This window comes from Vipera ursinii (assembly GCF_947247035.1).
Source record: "Vipera ursinii genome assembly, chromosome: 3".
Lineage (NCBI taxonomy): Eukaryota > Metazoa > Chordata > Lepidosauria > Squamata > Viperidae > Vipera > Vipera ursinii.
Genome location: NC_139516.1, coordinates 15711848 through 15735319, shown reverse-complemented (window position 1 = coordinate 15735319; position 23472 = coordinate 15711848). Strand labels below are relative to the sequence as shown.

The 23472-nt window shown below is 39.0% G+C and overlaps 2 protein-coding genes across 6 annotated transcripts in view; one reads left to right on the top strand and one right to left on the bottom strand.

Moving 5' to 3' along the window:
- Positions 1-23472, top strand: part of RTF2 (replication termination factor 2) — a 74343-nt gene that overhangs the window by 44944 nt on the left and 5927 nt on the right. Inside the window, exon 6 of the mRNA XM_083357440.1 lies at positions 23161-23274. Coding sequence (XP_083213566.1) covers positions 23161-23274 — 114 coding nt within the window. The remainder of the gene's footprint in view (positions 1-23160; positions 23275-23472) is intronic.
- LOC310638061 (beta-1,3-galactosyl-O-glycosyl-glycoprotein beta-1,6-N-acetylglucosaminyltransferase 7-like) lies at positions 567-18377 on the bottom strand. 5 transcript variants are annotated; one of them, XM_083358774.1, is made up of 9 exons: positions 18043-18377; positions 17556-17669; positions 17292-17430; positions 17069-17189; positions 8563-8727; positions 7824-7957; positions 5860-6911; positions 2167-2262; positions 567-1572 (listed from the first exon to the last, which is right to left on the bottom strand). In XM_083358774.1, the coding sequence occupies exons 7-9, from the start codon at positions 6827-6829 to the stop codon at positions 1376-1378; spliced, it is 1263 nt and encodes a 420-aa protein (XP_083214900.1). In that variant the 5' UTR covers positions 6830-6911; positions 7824-7957; positions 8563-8727; positions 17069-17189; positions 17292-17430; positions 17556-17669; positions 18043-18377; the 3' UTR covers positions 567-1375. The 5 variants fall into 5 exon arrangements, with proteins under 5 accessions (XP_083214900.1, XP_083214901.1, XP_083214904.1 ...); XM_083358775.1 differs by lacking the exons at positions 17069-17189; positions 18043-18377 and having other exon boundaries at positions 17296-17430; positions 17556-17733; XM_083358778.1 differs by lacking the exons at positions 17069-17189; positions 17556-17669; positions 18043-18377 and having other exon boundaries at positions 17292-17307.

The window sequence follows — 23472 nt, the reverse complement described above, 5'->3', positions numbered from 1 at the left end:
TGAAATGATCATATCGGTCTCCCTTTATTCTTTGTTAGAAAGCCAAAAAAAAAATATTACACAAATATGAGCTGCCACTGCTGTGGCTACTGCCTGTTGATGGCCTTGGGCTAGGCTGAAACAGGAAATAAGATTTGTCCCGTGTCTGGACTAAGCAAGTGTATTCTGAATGCTTAACAAACATTTAACACATATCTTCCTTGCTTCTTAGCTAGCAGAGAGAGAGAGAGAGAGAGAGAGAGAGAGAGAGAGACAGAGAGAGAGAGAGAGAGAGAGAGCGTGGCCTAGGGGTTAAAACAACTGCTAAAGACGCAGTCGGCCCAGGTTCGAATCTCAGAAGGGTATGGCTGCCTGATGAGAACAAATAAGTTTGAAGTGATCATATCGGTCTCCCTTTATTCTTTGTTAGCAAGCCCAAAAAAATAAAATACGTGTGTGTGTGTGTGTGTGTGTGTGTGTGTGTATAGAGAAAGGGAGAGAGAGTTTTTTACTTGGTTTTACATATAGCTTTATAAGGTTGGACTGAATGGAAGGAACAGTACTACCAAATGATAGAAGAATTTGATTAATTCTATGACTTTTTATTCAGTAATTTATTAGTTAAATTTTACATAAAAGTTGCATGTGGAAAAATGATGTTAAAAAAAGATAAATAATGTATGAATTATATTTAGATATGGATTTAGATATGCTTAAAACAGACTTATTGGACAAAACAGGACAAGTTAGCCATGATTCATTTAGGTGCATTTAACTTCAGAGACTTAAGTCAGGATGCTATTTTTAAATAGTTCATTTGAAAAAGCAAGCGTTCTATTAGAAAGAGATTTATGTGAAAGAGAGTACAGGTATTCTTTTGTCCTGGTTTACTGACCACAACTCGGTTAAGTAAAGCAGTCATGAAGTAAATTTCTATTGTGCTTATGATTTTACTGCAGTTTTTCTTTGCTTTACAAACTTGCAATCTGCGGCCAATCATAAGTGCTAGCAGGCTGTCAAGCACTTGTAAATGCAAGGATTGGTCGTAAGAGTTACTTTTACATCATCTTCATGACTGCCAGCAGTTGCTAAACAACGACTAGAAACCATTGTCTAAGTATCTAAGACAATATACACCAATTATGTGTTTCACAGCAGTTGTGTAAGACAAAAAGGAAAAAAACCAGGCCCACCGAAATTAATATTTGTAAAGACACTAGAACTGTGCATATTGAATCTTCATGTTCAGAATCTTCTTTTCTGTCCTCAGGTCCAAGATGCTAAATACTTACGATGTAGTATCCGTCTTTGGAACATACATTTTGAAATGTATCATGTTTTTGGTTCTGCTTTGCCCACCATGGTGATTATGGTTAGTCCAGATGTGCAGAGCAATCTATTCTTCCAAATGCCAGTGTATTTCCAAAGGAACTTCAGCTTCCTGGAGCAACTTTGTTCTGTAATACCTTTCTAGACACTCCATGACAAGTGGGTATGTTGCTGGCTCAAATTTGTTGGCAAATAAATGAGGAGAGTTAATAATCCACTCTAAGTCTCCAAGTCCATAGATGCAAATGTCTCTGACATAATGCCCTACAAGAGAGAAATTTTTACTGTGAATTGACAATCCCAGGCTGGATACCATTCAGCAAATTAAATATGCTGTAGATCGATATTAGGGAAAGGGGAAGACAAAGAAATGGCCCTTTAACGTAATAATCTAAAAAAAGTTTAGTTACTTTTTACCCTAATTTGGTTTTGATCGCAGATATGTCTATGTAAGACATGGATACACATGAAATGGGGGAATAAGAAGGACAAATCCATATATTGGTTTCTTTTGAAAGAAGTTAGGAAGAATAAAGCTGCTTTTTTTTAAAAAAAAGAAAGGAGCCACAAAATTTTACTAGTTGGATAAAGCTCAGCCAATTATATGTGTTGGATATGTATGTTAGGTGCAAATTCTTTGTGCTTCACATTGTAATTAAATTCACATTTAGGATTATTCTGTACTGAGGCTTATTGAGTCATCCACAGTAGTTTTCTTAGCGTTGCTTCAGTGGGATTTTGTGAGCTTTATGCCTCCATTCCCATCAGAATGACCAGAACATTGCTGCGTATTTGAGCACCTGGCAGATAACCTTTCAGTTGTTCGTGAACTAGGATTGTGTCATGTTCAGTAATTACCTTTGCAGCCATTGTGGGCTTGTCCTTCTTGATTTTTCCACTTGATTGCTCGTATATTTCCTTGCCAAGTTGTGTTTAGAGTAGCACCAGGAGCATCTATACAAACAATTGGAAAGCTTTGTTATACATGTTTTACATTTTCAAAAACAGATTTATGCTTTGGATGCATGAATCTCTCTTCTAGTATTGCTGTTCCCAGGTGACTAGTAGTGAGTTCCCCTTGTAACGGATTATATCTGCCTTTACTTTTGGAGGAGCTCTTTACAGCCTTTGCTGCATGTCCACCATCTTGGCCATATCTGCCTTTAAAAAGGTAAAGGTAAAGGTTCCCCCGCACTTGCGTGCTAGTCGTTTCCGACTCTAGGGGCCGGTGCTTATCTTTGTTTCAAACCCGAAGAGCCAGCGCTTGTCCGAGGACGTCTCCGTGGTCATGTGGCCGTTATGACTAGACGCCAAAGGCGCATGGAACGCTGTTACCTTCCCACCGTAGTGGTCCCTATTTTTCTACTTGCATTTTTTATGTGCTTTCGAACTGCTAGGTTGGCAGAAGCTGGGACGAGTAACAGGTGCTCACTGTTACGCGGCACTCAGGATTCAACCCGCCAAACTGCCGACCATCTGATCGACAAGCTCAGCGTCCTAACCCACTGAGCCACCACGTCCCTATCTGCCTTTTCTTGTTTTTAAATATATGACTATACTGCATCTTAAGGCAATATCCATTAGTTATTTCATTCTTTTGTGAATCTTGTAAGTGGGCGGCTTAAAACCATTAATAAATACAATTAATTCTGATTCACTTCAGTGAAGCAAATAAGGCCACTTATGAAGATGCTATCTTTAGGCAGACTACGGGCCATGAAAGTTTTGGCAGTAATAAATGTGCTAGTCTTTAGGGTCCCATAAAGTTTTTGTTGTGGTTACCAAAGGATACAGTTGCAACATAAAAAGAAAGCTTTTTATGAAATATGCAAATATGAGAGTGCTATTTTTTTAAGTGCAGAGTTTGAAGCCTCTAGAAAATTTTGGGTGAAGTTCCCAGAACCCCATCAAAAGTTACTACAAAATTGCATTTTTCTTATCGATATCAGTGAAATGTGAATTGCTCTGGTCTCCTCTACATTTTGGAGTACAATCCTTAGCACATCAATCAAAACAGCCTTTTATTTGGAAGAAAAGTTCATTTCCTTTTTAAAATTTATTTTTTATTTTTATTTTTATTCCATTTATATCCCGCCCTTCTCCGAAGACTCAGGGCGGCTTACAAGCTTAGCAGTAGCCTTCATTCTATGTATATGCCTGCTTGTTAGGGCTTTCATACACACCCCAAGCGGCATTATTACAAAGTCAGCTTAATTGCCCCCAACAATCTGGGTCCTCATTTTACCTACCTCGGAAGGATGGAAGGCTGAGTCAACCTTGAGCCTGGTGGGATGCGAACCTGCACTAATTGCAGGCAGCTGGTGTTACTTAAGGAGGCATTAGTCCACTGCTCCACCAAGGATAAGAACAAGAATACAAATTCTCATTACAAATACATCAAATAGAAGGATTTGATGATACCTGCCCTTGGGGAAACTGCTTCAGGGCAGAGCTAATGCCTTACATTGTAAGAATTAATTACCGTACTTTCTAGGGGCTGTTCTTTTGGAATAAAAAAGAAGACATTTTAGATCATGGGTGTCAAACTCAATCATATCACATGACATATCATGATGTTTTTTTTCCTTTGCGGAGCTGGGGTGGGCGTGACGCATCCGGTCCACAGGCCCGCCAGTTTGACATCCCTGCTCTAGATGCAATGCAGATGAGTATACTGCTACCTGTGTGGTTTCTTTAGTCAGGGTAGTAAGCAAATCATTGAGAATTTGAGAAACTACAGATATGGGAGGATCTCCCACCCACTTTCCCTAAACTCAGGCTACAGAACTACACCTGGAACAGGTTCTCCCATTCTAAAAGAAATTGTACTGCTTACTGTATGCTTCTGAGTCGCAACTGGTCAGAACCTGTCCAGTCCCAGTCTTCAACTTTTAGATATGTCAACATGATATTTGGGTGACAGATCGCATGTTTCTCAAACCACTAAATGTGGGCGAAACTCATTGTTGGTGGGAATGTAATATTTGTCAAGAAAAGTCTGGAACATATAACAGCATAATTGATAGCTAGTATATCAATAACAAAATGGGTTGTATTTCACCTTCAAGGACTGAAAAACTTCCCTAGGCCTAGCAGTCAGGCAATAAGGTGGAGCCCATGTGATTATAAACTTTATTGGCTTTTTATCTCTGCTGTTCTTACAGGATCATTTCTGGTGCGTTAATGTCATTTTAGTTATATTTTAGTTTATTGTGAGTCATCTACAATAGCCACAGTAAGATGGGTAGCCATACAAATTGTATTAAATATAGATACCTAAATAAATAAAGTAAGTTTGTTGGTCCCTTCTGATTTTTTAAATTATATCATTTAAAGTATTGGGATTGAAACAATGTGAAATATCACTTTTTTATTTTGCTTTGTTTTATTGTTGCTTTTCTTTATCCCCTCCTCCCCCAAGTTAAGGAAAAGCCCTCCAATTCACGGTGTATTATGAATTTGTTACCTAATAAATCTGAAAGGCAGACTGAAAAGAGGTTTTGGAATTTGGTTAATGGTTTCCAATAGATTCTCCTTAGTTTATATCTATCAATATATTATTAAAACCTCTCATTCCTGTAATCTTTAACTGGGCAAAACAATGCATCATAGGGCAACATTTTTGAATTAAAGTACCTTATAGAATGTTTCCAAAATCTGGGATTCATAACTCCTCTGGAGTTGAAATTTGGAAAATTTTATAAAACATTTTACGCCATAAAAAGTATTATTTATTTATTTATTTATTTGATTTTATATACCACCCTATTCCCGAAGGACTCAGGGCAGTTTACAGGGTGAATTAAAACAATACAAATAAATACAATTAAAATAGAATTAAATTAAGACTAGCCCACAATTAAAACAATTTAAAATTTAAAATTAAATTAAACCCCCCTCAGTCCAGGCCAGAAAGATCAAATAACCAAGTTTTCAGGTCCCGGCGAAACGAGCGAAGGTCCGGGGCAGTCCGAAGTTCCACCGGCAGTTCATTCCATAGGGCAGGCACGCCCACAGAGAATGCCCTCCCCCTTGGAATCACCCGCCGGCATTCCCTAACTGGCGGAACCCTAAGGAGGCCCTCCCTGTGGGAGTGCACAGGACGATGGGAAGCTGATGCTGGCAGCAGGTGCTCCCTGAGATAATCTGGACCCATGCCATTTAGGGCTTTATAGGTCATCACCAGCACCTTGAATCTCACCCGGAGGGGAACTGGAAGCCAATGCAGCTCGCGGAGAAGAGGTGTTACATGAGAGTATCGGGAAACTCCCATTACTATTAAAACCTCTATGAGATAATAAATACAAAAATGGCATAAAACATTTTCTCTGCTGATGTTAATTGTGCTATATAGTTCAACATGGGGTATTTTCGTAACAGATGCATGTCTGAATGTAACCAGTTTTGCAGTGAGGGCAAGTACCTTAGAAGTTGAAGGCATTGCAAATCTGGTAAAGAAATATTTCTGAAGGGAGGACCCAAGGGTTGTCTAGTATGCAATATTTGTGAATAATGTACAGTAGACAAGATAAATTCTATAATTCTGCTTACCTGGAATGTGGTTCAGGGTGACCCAGTAATGCTCATCTGGACTGTAGGTGTCTCTTGACCATTCAAGCAAATCTTTTGCACGTTCATCAGTCAGGGTGAACTCTACAAATTTTCTTGTGAGTACATAGTATGCAGTCCCAAAATATATGGTCAAATTGTGGGGTGGTTCACTTTTCACATTATTAGTTGGATAGACATATGATTTTCCTGAACGTACAAATTCTTGGTAACTGAAATTAGTTCTGTGTTTCATATGAGGTGGCTGAACAATTCCCGGAGTTATATTTTTACCATTCCATTTACTTTTAATGTAGTGTATAAGTTCCTTGTTAGTTTTGATGGGATAATCCTGACCACATAGATTAATAACATAATTCCATTGATGATTTAAATGAATCAGGTCCTTCATGCAGTTGATATCTGCTTGCAATCTGGAAAATCCTGCATAGACAACTTTTTCTGTCTTTGAAGCAATAAAAATGTTTTCAAAGCAGTTGACCAAGTTTTGGACAGCTTGCTTAAAACCGTCTGATGATTTCTCATCAATATGTATACAGTAAACATTCTGAGGCATGTAAATGGCTCTGAGTAGTTTTATAAACATATCCAGCTCCTTGTGAATGGTGACGATGTACGCCAAGGAAAAGTTCCTTTCTTCTTCTGACAATGGCCTTGTAATGAAGTGGAGCTTCTTTTGCAGTGTAGAGCAGTTACACGGTGTTTGTATGCAAGTAGACATTTCTTTTCCCCCTAAAGCCTCTTGGCACTGCCGGCCAATTTGAAAAGCAATTCCTTTCCCGTCAAAAAGGGCTGAGCAAAGTTCATCTGGATAAAAACCACACTCTTTTGAAATGACTTTTTCCTTGTCTTCCTTGAAGATTGTATTCCGTAGATAGAAAACACCAAAGACGAAAATGCAAACCACAATGCAGACTAGAAACCCTGATTTTGCTCTCTCAAGTAGGTTCATCTTTGGCTTTCCAGATGTTTTCTGGAGCTCCAAATGTTCTCCGGATTTTGCTTCTGGCCACAGTTCTCTGAAACTGTTCTACCTAGGAAAGGTTAGGGGGGGGGAAAGAGGATTTTTAATTATTTAATTTAAATGAAGCTTAGTCGATGCTTCGTTCAGAGGGAGTCAAGCTATTCTCCAAAGCACCTGAAAGCAGGACAAGAAGCAATGGATGGAAACAAGTCAAGGAGAGAAGCAACCTAGAACTAAGGAGAAATTATCTGATGGTTAGAACAATTAATCAGTAGAACAACCTGCCTCCAGAAGCTGTGAATGCTCCAACGCTGGAATTTTTTATGAAGAGACTGAACAGCTATTTGCCTGAAATGGTATAGGGTTTCCTGCCTGAGCAGGGGGTTGGACTAGATGACCTCCAAGGTCCCTTCCAACTTATTATTATTATTAATTTGAAAGGAAAAAAAATACTTCATTGCTATTAAGGTTTCATATTACAAATGCAGGTGTTCTTGAAGACTGGCTTAACTCTGCTTTAACAATTAATCTGCTTTTACCTCTTGTGGTTTTGATTATGGAATCTCTCTTTCACTGACATGAATAGAGATAAACTGTTCTTTCATACAGCTAGCTGATAATCTTTTGGATTAGATAGAAACCTTGTTGTGGATTTCAAAAATACATTTGAAGCATAACCAGAATTGGATCTAGTCTGTTTTTTACTGTTGATTTTATGAGGGAACTTCAGAAAAGACCGAAGTTTTACCATCATCGTTATAATGAAATCCAAGCCATGAGCTGTTTATTTTTGCTTGAATTGCCTGAATTAGTTTTCAAACGCATCGTATAAAATAGAAAGTAAGCTGTCTTGAATGCAGTTCATATTTATTCTGCTTGGAAGAAATTGTGACCTTAGCAACACTGTATCGTCTTGCACTGCTGTTTAAAGAGGCTTTCAGAGCAGTTTTAGAACAAAAAAAATACTGTTGCATATTTTTACCTTTCTGAGTATGTTTTTCCACAAGTGTGGCTTTGTTGAAATATTAGAAGTGCCTCAGTATAGTAGTATGTTTCTTTACAGCTCAGGAATAAGGACTTCATCCTTGAATACTTAGATGCTAAGTATAGGCAACCCTAGGGGGAAAAAAGATGCAGAAAAAGGAAGAGCTTGTTGAAATACTGAGATTCAAACCAACAATTATCTTGTATTGATTTTTCCTGCCACAACAAACACTCAACCAACCCTGTTCGGCAGCGATTATGCTCGCCTATGATGTCTATATCTTTATGTGCATGCACAGCTTCTTAACTCAAATGATTTTTTTTAATCTTACGATATGACATATGGTAGCAAAAACCTCTTAATAATCTACCTCTCTAATGATTTTTGGTCATGCTCACCCACACACCCATAAATCTCAATTGAGTTGAAATCACGTTTTTTTTAACCTGCATATTAAGAACAACATGCTCCCATTTAAAACGTACAGTTATATATGCATGCACAGCTTCTTAACTCAAATGATTTTTTTTAATCTTACGATATGACATATGGTAGCAAAAACCTCTTAATAATCTACCTCTCTAATGATTTTTGGTCATGCTCACCCACACACCCATAAATCTCAATTGAGAACCTGCATATTAAGAACAACATGCTCCCATTTAAAACGTACAGTTATATATATATATATAAAAACAAAAACAATAATATACAAAATGTGGTTCATTGTCCTTACCGCTAAGACCTGGGCTTTCGAGTCAGAAAAATCTTCTGTTCCCAAGTTTGCTGTGCCGACGCTGTGTGCGGAGGGCTAGATGAAGAATGCATTCATTTTCCTGTTCAGCCTGATCTTTTTCCACCACCACCCCCCCAGCCACAGTGCTCTTTGGCGTTGCTGCTTCTGCAGGTTGAAGAAAAACATCAGGAAAATCAGTTCCCCGTAGACTAGTACTTGCCTGGAGGCTCATAGGAGTTAAGCTTAGTATGTAAACATCAACATAGCATCTTCTTAATAAGACGAGCTGTAAGTATCCATTGAATCAACAAACATTCTGCTCTCATACCAACCTTTTCTGTGATGTGGAGAGAAAAAAAGGTGGGAGGAAGCAGCGTTTGGAAGGTGAATGCAAACATTTCTGAGGAAAACAGAATCACGCTGTTGAAATGCTGCCTGCTGCAAAATGACTAACACAGCCAAGAATAGATTAATATAATGGACATTGCTTACACTGTAATGAATGTTAGGAGCTGGGAAGTGTGTGTGTGTGTGTGAGGGGGCATTACTGGCTCCGGTCGGAAATGGCTGTGTGACAGTGAATAACTTAAAACAAAAAAAGAAAGAGGAGATCTGCAATCGATGTTGTTTCATGTCACCGGGGAGACAAGAGCATGAAAGGGCAGCAAATGGCGTGCTTCAAACCAATTTAAAATCATTCCTTTTAAAAAGTAAAGGGATAGAGTTTGAATTGTTAAGATCTGTCGCGTCTCCTGAGCGAATATCCTGCAAGCTACCTGGAGCCTCTTGAGTTTGTACTCAGCACTTTCACCATTAAGGAATCTGTGGAACTCAGAAGTGTGAATTCATGTCTTATCTTTTTTTCTTTCCCCTCCCCTCATGCCTTTGTAAATTCCCTGTATGACTAGCAACCTTTCATCAGTTGGATACCGTAAAGGGAACAGGTTTTTTTTCCCCTGCACAGCATAAGCTAAAAATGAAAAATAAAGCAGGAACTTTAGAGAGAGACAACAATGAATGCATTTAAAGACGCACTTTGGTGGGACAAGATTACATCCTGGAGTTTTGCCAGTCAATAATACTGGACATTCCTCACCATTTCAGAAGTGGAAATGAAAACACAAACACCTTTATAAGTAGTCCACTAATAATAGCCCCCAAAGTAAATTGCAGAAGGTTTTCCTAGTTCTTAAGACAATGTTATGTTAAGGCAGAATCCACCTCTTGGTCACATAGACGGCAAACAAATGTAATAAATAAAATGAATATTATTGTATTCTTGGAAGTTTTATGTGTTGGCATAAAACCAGTATAAGTATAAGGATCCATCATGAGGGCCCCCAAGTAACACGCAGGGCAAGAGAAATCCAACCCAACTTGTTTGTTACTGCAGCAATAGAGAAGTACGCTCGCTGCCTGTCACCTTCGCCTTTTTATACAATATTCAAACAGAAGGAGGAAAATGATTGGAAAACTTGATACCTACGTAGGACATCTTGTGTATCCCATAATATAAGAGTGGGGGTTCAATTATAATAAACTGCAATAGCATGGAGCTGTGTTTTTAGGTATCTTTTGTCATAACAATAGTTCAGCAGTCTTAACTGCCCAATCGATATCGATGGAGATTCTCAGTCATCCAGGTCATAGTCTCAAAGGTGCTTTTTTTCCCCCCAAAAGGCAATTGGATTGTTGTTGTTTTTTCCTTGAGGAAGAAGAAGAAAACATTTCGCTTTTCATCCAAGATGAGGGAATGGAAGGATAGGTACTGAGAGTTGATCCTGGATGGTGGGGGAATGGAAGGATAGGTTGTGATAGGATGGTGGGGTGGATGGAAGGATTGCATTTCTTTGGAGTCATCTGGTTGTTAGCGCGCTCTCTCTCTCTGAGCTATTGAGGCCACTTGGGGGTTTATCTATTCCCTCAAGGTCACCTGAATCAGGTTGCAGTTGGTTGTGCAATCTCCTTGATCTGCTACAAGGGCCTGTTGTAGACTGGATAAGATAAAGGTAAAGGTAAAGGTTCCTCTGCACATGCGTGCTAGTCGTTTCCGACTCTAGGGGCCGGTGCTCATCTCCGTTTCAAAGCCGAAGAGCCAGCGCTTGTCCGAGGACGTCTCCGTGGTCATGTGGCCGGCATGACTAGACGCCAAAGGCGCACGGAATGCTGTTACCTTCCCACCGTAGTGGTCCCTATTTTTCTACTTGCATTTTTACGTGCTTTCGAACTGCTAGGTTGGCAGAAGCTGGGACGAGTAACAGGTGCTCACTCTGTTACGCGGCACTCGGGATTCAAACCGCCAAACTGCCGACCTTCTGATCGACAAGCTCAGCGTCCTAACCCACTGAGCCACCGCGTCCCTCTTTGTAGACTGGATAGGTGTGTCTTATTCCTCTCCTTCTGCTGAGGGAGGAGAGTTCAATTCTAACATAGATGGATTCTCTTAGTCCTCTTTCAAATCCTCTCTGTCCAAAATGTGGACTTTGCTATCTTCAAAAAAGTGACCTTTGTCTTTCAAAGCAGATGTCCTGATGGGTTAGATCTCCTATGTTGTGCCATGTTCTTGTGAAGTGGTTGTTTTGTTTCACCAATGTATAGATCTGCACATGTCTCACTGCATTGTATTACATATATATCACATTGCTAAATTTGGGTGTTTTATCCTTGGGGTAGACAAGCTTCTTTCTGCCTTAATGTATTCTTGGGTTTAAAGTATACATGTATGTTGTTTTGGTTGAAAATCCTTCTGAGCTTTTCAGATATTCCTGCAATATATGGAATGACAACGTTGCTACGTTTGTTATTTTCTTCTTTGTCTGTAATGGAAGAGCTCTTGGCTGGGTCTTTTTTCGGATCTGATGAAAGCCCAATCAGTTTTGTCTGTTGCTAGTTGTCAAACCTGGAATTTCCTTACTTGCTATTAGTTTCATAACCTCTTTACTGCCCAGTAGAATATAGGCCACCATATACATATGTTTTAAAAACAAAAAGGCCTACTTTTTGCCAAAAGATATGCTAGAACATATAAATATGTGTGAGTAGCTAGTGTCTTCCAGCTGTGATGGGCCTAAATATTCATCATTCACAGCCAACGTGGCCTGGACTGCGATGATGGTTGAGTTAAGCCCAGGAGAACATAGGATGTCAACTAGGGCATGTTCAAAATATGCCAGAATGAGATATGTTTCCTGCATCAATTCATATGGATAAATTGATATACCGATAATGGATGAAGAACTGAGCATTTTTAAAAGCTTCATTCGCACAAGTTGTCTGGCATGGTGCTTTGCACTAAAGAGGCACAGCCGAAAAGCTGACAGTATTGAAAGGGATGGGATTTCTCACAGAAGCAAACTTTTATTTATGCTGTTAACTCTCAGAACTCTCAGTGATTGCATTCATGGTTACAAAGGGGAAAAAGTCCCACCTTGGCCATGAAAGCCAGCTGGGTGACTTTGGGCCAGTCACTGTCTCTCAGTCCAACCCACCTTAACAGGGTGGTTGTTGTGGGGAAAATATGAGATGGAAGATATGTTAGATATGTTCACTGCCTTGAGTGATTTGTAAAAATAATAAAGGCGGGATAGAAATAAATATTTTTGTTTAAAAAAAACTCAAAAATTTAGTGGTGAAGCATGGATTTATGCCGAAAAATCGCAGACTGCATTCACAGCTTTTTAGGGTTTCATATAAGCAGTACTGTTACATAATTTTTCAGGACGACTTTCGAAAGCTTTTGCTAATCAGGACAAACAGCACTGGATTAAATTAAAAAAAATCTGATAGTGCAGTACAGACAAAGTCCATGTATTGATAATAACTTAATGGGGAAAAATCATAACTATATATTTATAGCTTCCTTATAAGGTACATAATCAGTTTTGGATTATTACCATTATACATGCATAATACTTTGTATCAAATATGTAGACTGAGATTTAATCTTGATCACACATATTTTAGAACATACAAACAGATGGCCCAGTTCAGAGTCAATGAGCTTCTTTGTGTGTTCTCTAAATAATATGGGACAATTTATCATTCAGCATAAAGTCCAAATTGGGATTAACAGTGAACAATTTTCCAAACAGAATTTGGTTGGGGTATCATAAGCAACAATACTTTCACTGTTCTAAAATTGGTGATCTGAATTAATGAATTCTAGAGCAAATGAAAGTGTTTTCATTTTTTAAAAGAAATAATTGGCATAAAGAAAATTATTTGATATAAAACATATATAAGAATTGCCAAGTTCTTCAACAGAAGTGATGACCACCAATATCATTATTATTATTATTATTATTATTATTATTATTATTATTATTATTATTATTATTATATAGTATACTTTTGCTTAATATTTAAAATATCCCTCTTTCATTAAAATTAAAAGTGAAATTAGGTACCAGGACCTTTAGGAAGGTTAACCATTTAGTTGTTAGGAAGGATCCACACACTTTTAATCACTCTCAATATAAATTATTGTAAATGTTTATTTAAAGCGTTTGATCTATCAACTTAGGGGTGTTCCTTATTTAAAAGAGCTTAAAAGGGAAGGAATTTACAAACCAACAGTTCTTCTCATGGATGTAGATTGTAGACAGTAAAAATCCTTAAAATTTCATTAAACATACCGTATTTCTTCTGTTTAATTTAAAATGTATTTTTTCTAACCAGGAACACTTTTAAAACACTTATACTCAGCAAAATGTTTTGGATTACAATTAAGTGGGGAATGATTGAATCTGAATATATACCAGTTTTGGATGCAATATATCAGTGGTAAGTTCCTCTGAGTTCAGTGGGACTTATTGCCAAAGTAAATGACTGTACCAAAAAATTTCTAGTAATGTTACAGCTGGTTCAAATTTTAAAACAATTCATTCTTAAAAATTCAGAAATTGTACACTCACCCAGTATTGGAAAGACAGATGGTTTAAAGCTAAACTTAAGAAATGAGGGGAAATGTTCTTAGGATCCATTGCCCTTCAGGCAAGTTCAGTCTTTAAGCTTGTTCATTTTTAAGTGGTTTCAGTCACATGAAAGGAGTTAATTGTTAACATGAAATGTGGGTATTTTGTGGCGGATTTCCTTAACCACTTATGTCCCTTGTTTAGGCGTTTAACAAAAATAACAATTCAAACAATTCAAATAAAACCTGACTTTTTTTCACTGTCATTCGGATGACCTTGTAAGGAAGTGAACTGGCTTTGGTAAACAAGATGTGTAGATATTACTGTGCTGTTGATTATAAATAGGCTTATTTCAGCCTTTAAGGCTTTTAGCAGCAAATAAGAGACATTGTGGGAAAAATAATTTTGCATTCTTCTTTTCTCTTCTAACTTTTTAGCTGCTGAAAGATTCATATAAGAGAATAATTACAAACATTTCCTGATTTGCCCATGTTATTCCTTTATACCTCTATTTTGCAAACTGCCCTGGTTCCTAGCCAGTGCCTTATTTGTAAAAGGAAAAGGTGCTGGAACTCACGCCGGACGCAGGAGGCAGTCAAGTAGGAGTAAACAGAGGAAGGCTGTGGGGCTTCTCGGAAGGAGGCAGAGAGAGGCCAAGCCCTGAACTCTTTATAAAGGGAATGTTTGGGGAGGGCTGGTTTGCTGAAAGCAACCGCTCAGATAGTGTTTCAAAGCTCCTGTATCTTGGTACGTGTCTTGTTTGTTTTTTGTAGTAATAAATTTGGCAGACGTCATTCCAGCCTCTTGCCGTTTATAAAGGGGTTGCCTTTTCTGCAGGGCCAGTAGCAGGCTGGTACAGAACACAATGGCAGTGAGTGAGTTCTAACCAGTCCTCGGAATTCTGGCCATTGCAGCAGCCCAACAGTCACATGATGGCAATCCAGGCTCTTAGCACCTGGCTTACAGCAAGCCATAGATACTTGATCACGATTCCCTGCCAGCTTCCCACAAGCAAAGTCAATGGGGAAGCTGGCAGGAAGACAGATGTTGCAGTCCCATGAGGTTTACCAGTGGCAGCCTGGAGTGCCAGAATTGCCATCGCTAACTGGCAGTGGCACAGTTATGTAATATACTTTACCCCTGTGTCACTTAGGGATGGCAATTCTGGCCCCAATTTTCGTTGTAACCAAGGACTCCCCGTAATTATCATTCAGGATAGACAATGTGTGCGGATAACACAGGTAAGTCCCCGACTTACAACAGTAATGGAGCCTGCCCATTCATGTCAGACATTGAGGACAACATTAAATGAAGTGCCTAAATAAACAACATCCCTGTCCCTGCTTTCCCCAGTACGTTTCATTAGGTAGGTAGAGGGTCGTTAGGTAGAGCATGGGGTGACACAGAGATGGGAGAAGCCAAGGGAGGCCTAGCGCAGGCACAGGGATTCCCAGGAGGCCTTCCTCACCCTCTAGGCTAGGATATCCCATGCTCTGCCCCTGCCCCTTGGTTTCCCCAAAGCCCTATGGGCCTCCTCCCCACCCCAACCTCCTCGTCACCATTAGCTTGCTTACCTTTTGATGAGCTCAGGAAGTCAGGTGAGAGAAGGCTACTTCCTCCCTGGTCAACATGGCATAAACAAGAAGAAGAAATCCTGTCATGTTTGCTTTTGTTGCAATCCTTTCCTCTCCAGATGGCATAAACCACTACAATTTCTTTTTAGCTCCGCCAGCGCTAGCTTTACCGCTAGCCTTACGCTGGCAGTGCTAAGAAGAAATTGTGCCTATTTCGGTTCCTTGCAAGCCTGTTGACAGGGGCAACCTCTGGGTTTCAATGCATAAAAAGGTGGTGTGTGGTTTTTTTGGTTTTTGGTTGTGTTTTTTTTTAGAAAAATCAATGAATGATGTTCTTGGATTGCTACTGCATCTTGCTGTCACATTAGGTAACATTTGAGTTCCAAAATCTCTTTTCTTGGACTTTTCTTTGATGGCAAAGATAAGACCCATTTTGAAACCTGGACAACCAGGTTCCCAATCCTGCCCCTGACCACGGATTTACTCCGGAACGTATTCTGGTGATTCCTAAATGGAAGTCCTGGACACAGCAAATCACTTCTTTCTTGCCTGATTCTGCTTCTTACAGGTAGTCCTCGACTTATCACCACAATTGGGGCCAGAATCTTACTCATTGAGCGAAGTGGTTGTTAAGTGAGATGCCCACATGACTGCTTTGCTCAACAACTGCAATCCTGGCCGTCCCAATTGCCATTGGTAAACAGTCTCCCAAGTTGTTAAAGAGCTGCCTGCCGAGCATAATTCCTCTCAATGCTGGAAGGGAACTGCTTTGGTGGGCTGCAGGATCGGAGCTCGTATCTTTGAGATCAGAGCTCTGTTTCTGCACTCCACTGGAGGAGTTTGGCTCCCCTCCGTGTGTGGAAGGAAACTGCTCCATTTCTACACCCCACGGAAGCACTTCAGTTTCCCTTTTCTCTTTCAGCCAGGTGCCAGAGCTGAGAGAGAGTCCTTTTGGCAGGCAGCAACAGCTTGCAACCTTCCCTGCCAGGTTCCCCATTAACTTTCTGAAGAAGCCAGCAGAGCTGATTGCAAATGACAATCACAGAACTGCGGGGCACTTGGCAACCCATGAAGCCAAGCTCCCAGATTGTGATCATGTCACCACAGGGCAGGGGGCAGTATGGCATTTTAAGGCAGCCGGAAGTGCTTTTCCAAAGCTGTTGTGCCTTTGAATAGATAGACATTTAGACTTATGTACCCCTTCATGGTGCTTTACAGCCTTCTCTAAGCAGTTTGCAAGACAACATGTGGCCCCCAACAATCTGGGTCCTCATTTTACCATCCTTGGAAGGATGGAAGGCTGAGTCAACCTTGAGCCGGTCAGGATCGAACTGCTGGCAGTCAGCAGAATTAGCCTCCAATACTGCATTCTAACCACTGAGCCACTACGACTCTTAATTGTTCAAAAACAAGTTGTAAGTCAAGAACTACTTGCATTGCAGCAAACTACAGATGAGGTTCCATTTAAGGACACTTTGGCAGCATTTTCTATGGAATTATTTGCAGCTTGCAAACACGATGAACCTTTGTCGACTCAGTATATTTCACGATAGGAAATAGAAAAGTAAATTTTCCCATTGTGCCCCCCCCCATTATGTAAAGCACAAATGAGGTTTTGGCCAATTCTTACCTAAAATCATTCTGTTTTAGTTTCATTTCTTGTAGGCAGAGTAATAAGAGACTGAGCTTGATTTGTGTAGCATTATTACAACCTATTTTAGTTCTATTCCAGAAGAACCAACAATCCTAAAGCTCTAATTCTGTCTTTAAAACATTAAAAAGGGGAAAAAAAACCCTGATTCATAAAGTTGCTGTTAATTTTTTTTCCATTCCAGAAAAAATAAATTAACATACCTGAGTAGAATTTCTGAAGTACACTTTTGATAATATGCTCCTCCTGGATTCCCAAACTTTTTAAAGCAAAATCATTTAATTGACATTCTGGTGATTTGCGCTGGCAGTTGTAATAGTATAATATTTAGGACCTATAGGCATTGCTCTTTTTGTCATAGAACTCACCAGAACAGAACAGAGTTCCAGCACCTTTTTTCGACGTGCCTGGCTGAGGAATTCTGGGAGTTGAAGTCCACAAGGCATAAAAGGGCCAAGTTTGAAGACCCCTGTTTTAAATAATCAGAATCTGAAAAAGAAAGAGTTGAAAAAAAATAGAACACTTCCTCTCTCATTTTGACATACCATGACTTTACAGCTCAGTCCTGAACATGACATTTTTGAACCCTACCTACTCAGGTCGGTTGGTCATCTAATCCTGGATCTTCAAAATGACCAGTTGGATATATTTGGCAAAGCTTTCAAGCACATTCTGAAGAGGTGTCTCTTCTGTTGTTCTCCCTGCTTTTTAAGATACTCTGCCTAGGAGCCTGAAAGTAGTAAAAAAAAAAAAAGATGTACGAAGGATACGTAACTATTGGCAGCCTCTACCAAAAAACATGCAACTGTTCCTATAAACTTCCAATCGCGAATCCACAGCACTTGGCAAGCTTACCTAATTCCCATTATCTTTGCTCTGCAGATCTGTATAAAGAACTCAGTCTCTGTATCCTTCTCTGTTCTCAGCACCTCGTGTCACCAAAATCCTCAAGCGGAACAAATTGTGTAACTGAAATTATATGCAAGTGTACTGAATCTGAATACATTCTTGTGGGAGAAAATATTTCTTAAGACCCATCTACATCCACGTTTCCCCCAGGTTTTTGTCTATTCTAAACTCTATTCTAAACTCCCAACTCTAAAATGATCTGGGGTATATCTACTTCCTGTTCTGTGACTCTACTGTGGGTACTATATCCCACATCCAGGGCCAGAAAAATACGTCTTACGGAGATCAAATAAAAGTGGATTCTGCATGAGCTCTGTCCTCCCTCCCAACTCTATTGCTCTGTGATAAAACAAATGAAGCAGCATGCTTACTCCAAAATAAAAAAAAACCATAGAGATAATTTGATTAGGAAATCTCACCGAGAAACACTCACCCTAGGACCGTTCCACTTCTCTCTCATTAACAATAAAAGGAAATAAGCTTGCCGCGCTTCAAAGTTCTCTTACACTGGCTTCCTGTTGCATCAGACCACGTTATACTGGAACAAATACTCGCTGCTCAGAAAATCAGAAGTGAGGATATTGCAAAAGTAAGCTCGGAAAGATGAGTTATTTGATCTCCCCCCATCATTGCCTTTTTCCTCCACAGAAGAACACTGGTGGTCAGTCTTTCAGCTGCAGCAGGCATTCAAGTATTTCCAAAACGTTGACCATGAATGAAATAGAAATCAGTTTCTAGCAGAAATAAAACAGATGAAAATAGCAAATAATCTAGGAGCAATTGGTTTTTTTTTATCTTCTCAATGGGGTTATCTTTTGTTAAAGCCTTTTGATTCTTACTTTTTTTTTTAACATTCCAAATATAATTTAGATATTGAACCTAAGGGTCAGCTTCCACCTCCCGCTTGCACTTTGCAACCATTCAGTATCATCTGCCATGAACTCAAGGGGGACTAGATGGGAGGGAGGAGGCTTCAAAGGAAATGAAACTGCCTCTTTGCAAGAAGAGCTTCAAGGTCAAACGGCTGTGAAGAGCACACGGCTGCATATTAAATCTAGTAACCGTTCCAAAAACAGCTTTGAATTTGATTGGACAATGGGGGCAAGCGATGGGTAGCACCTAGGAGGGGGTGAATGTTACCCTTGGGGATTTTGGGACACGAATTTCAGTTTTGGCTTTGTATTACTGCATTTCATTTGACCTCTAGTAAACTATACATGGAGTTGAGGATCGCTCTTTCTTAGGAGCTCAAGCTGAGGCAAGTCTGACACTAAGTGAGTTCTGTTTTCTTGTTGACCGAAGCCATAGCTGCTGTTTGCATGTACCTCATTTCATTATCTCTTTTGTATTCTTACTACTATATATTTCATCAAAAAAGAAGACCAGGTTTTTTCCCCCCAAGACTTGACTTTTAAAATTGGACAGTTCTATTAGAGCTGATGAAGTTATGGTAATGGAAGCAGTTTGTTTGTTTCAAATGAAGATTCATTTGTGTTCAAATGAAGATTATACCAGATACTCATCACCACTTTTGTCCTTCAAAGTATCTCCAGCACTCTGCTTATAAAAAAATTTAAATCCACTGTAAAAGTTTGCTGCGCATAGACCACAACCACAATTGTATAGCAAAGTGGACTGCTATAACAAAAAAAAAAACCTTGAGGCTACAATAAATCAAGTAAGGGAAGGGCACAATCAACAGCTCTGAATGTGCTATTTAATTAATACTAACACACATTCTGGTAGAGAGAAGTTCCCTGAGGATGGGCTCCAGCACAAGTCTGAAAGCTCAGAAGACTAAACCTCTGGTCCTGGTGACCAACCCAGATTGGATCCTGCAGCATTATCCTGGGGCTGGTATATTTGCCTTCATTCGTTCATCATATGGTTGAGCCTCCAGACCCGTTGTCAGTTTTCTGCATTCTTTCTAGGGTGATTACATCTTTTTTGTATCATGGTGACCAGACTTTGATGTCATATTCCAAGTCTGGTCTCACCTGTGCAGTATACTAACACTTCATGTGATCATGAAACTATCCCTCTGTTGATGCATTAGCTGTTTTGGCAGCAGTGGCACACTGCTGGCTTATACTTAAGTGGTAGTCTACTTGGACACCTATTGAGCCATTCCATATCTGTGCATTTGGTTTTTCTTGCTTATGTGTAGAACCTTACTTTTTTCAACCACTGAATTAATTTTTGTGGGATAGGGTCCAACATTCAGGTCCTCCTAAATATTGAGTCTATCATCTAAAGGGTTAGCTATTCCTGCCAGCTTGGTGTCATCCTGTAAATTTGATGAGTTCCCTTTCTATGTCCTCATCTAGATCATTTATGAAGATGTTGAAGAGTATTTGTATCTGATGCTTGTGGACAACGTAATCCTCTTGGTAGTCATCCCAAATTTGTGTATTATTTGCTTACACATAGAAGGTTATTTTCAATACTAGGCCCCGCCATTTTAAAAAAGAAGAGGGAAAATTCAGGTGTTGTATAAATATAGCTGGCCATTTAATGGATTCCACTTACAGACCTTCACTTTCCTCTTTAAACCTTTCCAATTTGTTTTGATCAATAGTTCACACATGACTGCAACTGAGTGTCCTTAAAAAAAGCTTACTTTTGCACAGCTTTGGTAAGGAGGCAAAGAATTTATTAGAGGAGATCCTGTACAAAACAAACAATGGGATTCTCTCAGCAATTAGAGAAATTGAAGGACGTTCCTGAGTTTTAGCAAAAAAAAAAAAAGCTTCGCGGATGTAATAAGATAGATGCCCAACAGTTTCAGGCACTCCTATTCTTATCGCTCCCCACCTTTATTATTTCTCAATTTCCCAGCAACATGATAGTTTGAGAGAATGGGGAGAAACTCTGTCCAGAACAGGACTTATAGATTGCAACTTGCCAATCAAGAATTCGCTGTACACAATGTTGATGAATTTGGTAATGCCGATTCCTTAGCCAATTTCCTCACTGTTCAGATATCTGCCTTTTTTCCTCATTTCTCCTTGGAATGCAATTCACTCACCTCCAAATAATGTTGTTAATGCTTTAATCCTTTTTTTGATATTGATCTGCTATAAGGTAGTTTCATGTGTTTTTTTGGTAGGAGGGATGCCGAGACCCAGAAAATGTAAAACTGCAGACTGTTTTTAAGTCTTGTTAGATCTACAAAATATGTTGGCTGTGATTGACACATCTCATTAGGTTCCACTTATATGCTACGGGTAGTCTTCGACTTATGATCACAAGTGGAACCAGAAGTTCTGTCATCAAGTGAAGCAGTCATTAAATGAGTTGTGCCTAATTTTACTACATTTTTGTTATGGTCATTAAGCAAATCACCATGATTATGAAATGAATCACATGGTTGTTAAGCGGATCCAGCTTTCCCCAGTGACTTTTTTTGGTGAATTATGTTTGCTATATATATTTTATGTGTAGAATTTTAATAAAGATGGTGGGGGGGTGAATATCAGTCCAACCCTACAAGTATTTATAGAATTAATTAGAATTAGAATTAGAATTAGAATTAGAATTAGAATTAATTGGAATTGGAATTGGAATTAGAAATAGAAATAATAGAATAGAATTAGATGAATAGAATAGAATAGAATAGAATAGAATAGAATAGAATAGAATAGAATAGAATAGAATAGAATAGAATAGAATAGAATAGAATAGAATAGAATAGAATAGAATAGAATAGAATAGAATAGTAGAATAGAATAGAATTCTTTATTGGCCAAGTGTGATTGGACACACAAGGAATTTGTCTCCAGTGCATAAGCTCTCAGCGTACATATAAGTATGCATGATCATAAATCATGATTATAGTCATAAAAATACATTCATCATAAATCAATAGAACACTTAGTGATAGTCATAGGATACTAAATAAGCAATCAACATAAATCATACTAGGATACTAAATAAAACAATACAAATCATAAGATACAAGAAACAAAATTATAGTCATAAGAAGATAAGGAAATAGGTAATAGAAAAGATGAGAAGAATAATAGTAATACAGCCTTATTAGATAGATTTGACAGTGTTATGGGAATTAGTTGTTAAGCAGAGTGATGGTGTGGGGGGAAAAAACTGTCCTTGGATCTAGTTGTTTTGGCATGCAATGCCCTATAGCAGATATGTCAAACTCGCGACGTCACGTAATGTCGCCCAACGTATTGGAGCTTTTTCGCCATTGCCGGCAATGGGGTGGGCGTGGCTGACATATCCGGCTCGCAGGCCGGCAGTTTGACACCCCTGCCCTATAGCGTCATTTTGAGGGTAGAAGTTGTAACAGTTTATGTCCAGGATGTGAGGGGTCTGTAGATATTTTCATAGCGCTCTTTCTGGCTCTTGCAGCATACAGGTCCTCAGTGGAAGGCAAGTTGCTAGCAATTGTTTTTTCTGCAGTTCTATTATCCATTGAAGTCTGTGTCTGTCTTGCTTGGTTGCCATTCCAAACCAGACAATTATAGAGGTGCAGATGACAGACTCAATAATTCCTCTGTAGAACTGTTTTAGCAGCTACTTGGGCAGTTTGAGCTCTCTTGAGTTGGCGCAGAAAGAACACTCGTTATTGTGCTTTTTTGATGTTGTTTTTGGTGTTAGGTGTCCATTTTAAGTCTTGAGATAGTATAGAACCTAGAAACTTGAAGGTGTCTATGGTTGATATCCTTATTTAATGAATGAAGATGAATAAAAAGGTATATGGCAGAGAAAGCAAATACCTAATTATGGTTCTGTGGTACAAGCTACATTAATATAATAATAATAATGATAATAATGATGATGATGATGATGATGATGATGATGATGATGATGATGATAATAATAATAATAATAATAATAATAATAATAATAATAATGAAGAAGAAGTTGGAAGGAACCTTGGAGGTCATCTAGTCCAATCCCCTGCTCAGGCAGGAAACCCTATACCATTTCAGGCAAATGGCTGTCCAGTCTCTTGTTAAAAACTTCCAGTGTTGGAGCATTCACCACTTCTGGAGGCAGGTTGTTCCACTGGTTAATTGTTCCAACTGTCAGGAAGTTTCTCCTTAGTTCTAGGTTGCTTCTCTCCTTGACTAGTTTCCATCCATTGCTTCTTGTCCTGCTTTCAGGTGCTTTGGAGAATAGCTTGGCTCCCTCTTCTTTGTGGCAGCCCCTGAGATATTGGAACACTGCTATCATGTCACCCCTCACCCTTCTCTTCATTAAACTACACATACCCAATTCCAGCAACCGTTCCCTATATGTTTTAGCCTCCAGTCCCCCAATCATCTTTGTTGCTCTTCTCTGTACCCTTTCTAGAGTCTCAACATCTTTTTTACATCGTGGTGACCAATGTAAAAAAGATGTTGAGACTCTAGAAAGGGTACAGAAAAGAGCAACAAAGATGAATCTAGTTTAGTTTAGGGTTTCTTTTTATTAGTAAAATATTTGCAATATGAATAATATATCTTTTACTTTCAAGGGCTACTGTTTGGAATTGTACCATATCATAAATAGTGTTTTTAAACAAACATTTTTTTTCTTATTAAAGTGTGGGATCCCTTTTCAAGATGACGATGTAATTGTTCTTAATGGCAGTAAAGAGGACGTAGAGGTGCTAAAGAAAAGAATGGAGGAGCGAAGGCTGAAAAGTAAATTAGTGAAGGTAAGGTCTAAATATATTTTCTGAGGTTATGCATAGATACAGCGATAAAATAACAACAAAGTTGGCATGAAAGTTCTGGGATCTCAAGCAATAGGGGTTACCAGGAACAATTCAGTTTTTACAATAATAAATGTCATTCCAATAATTGTTGCTGCCCAATAACACTGCTGTGTCCCAGTGGAGTTCATAATAGAATAC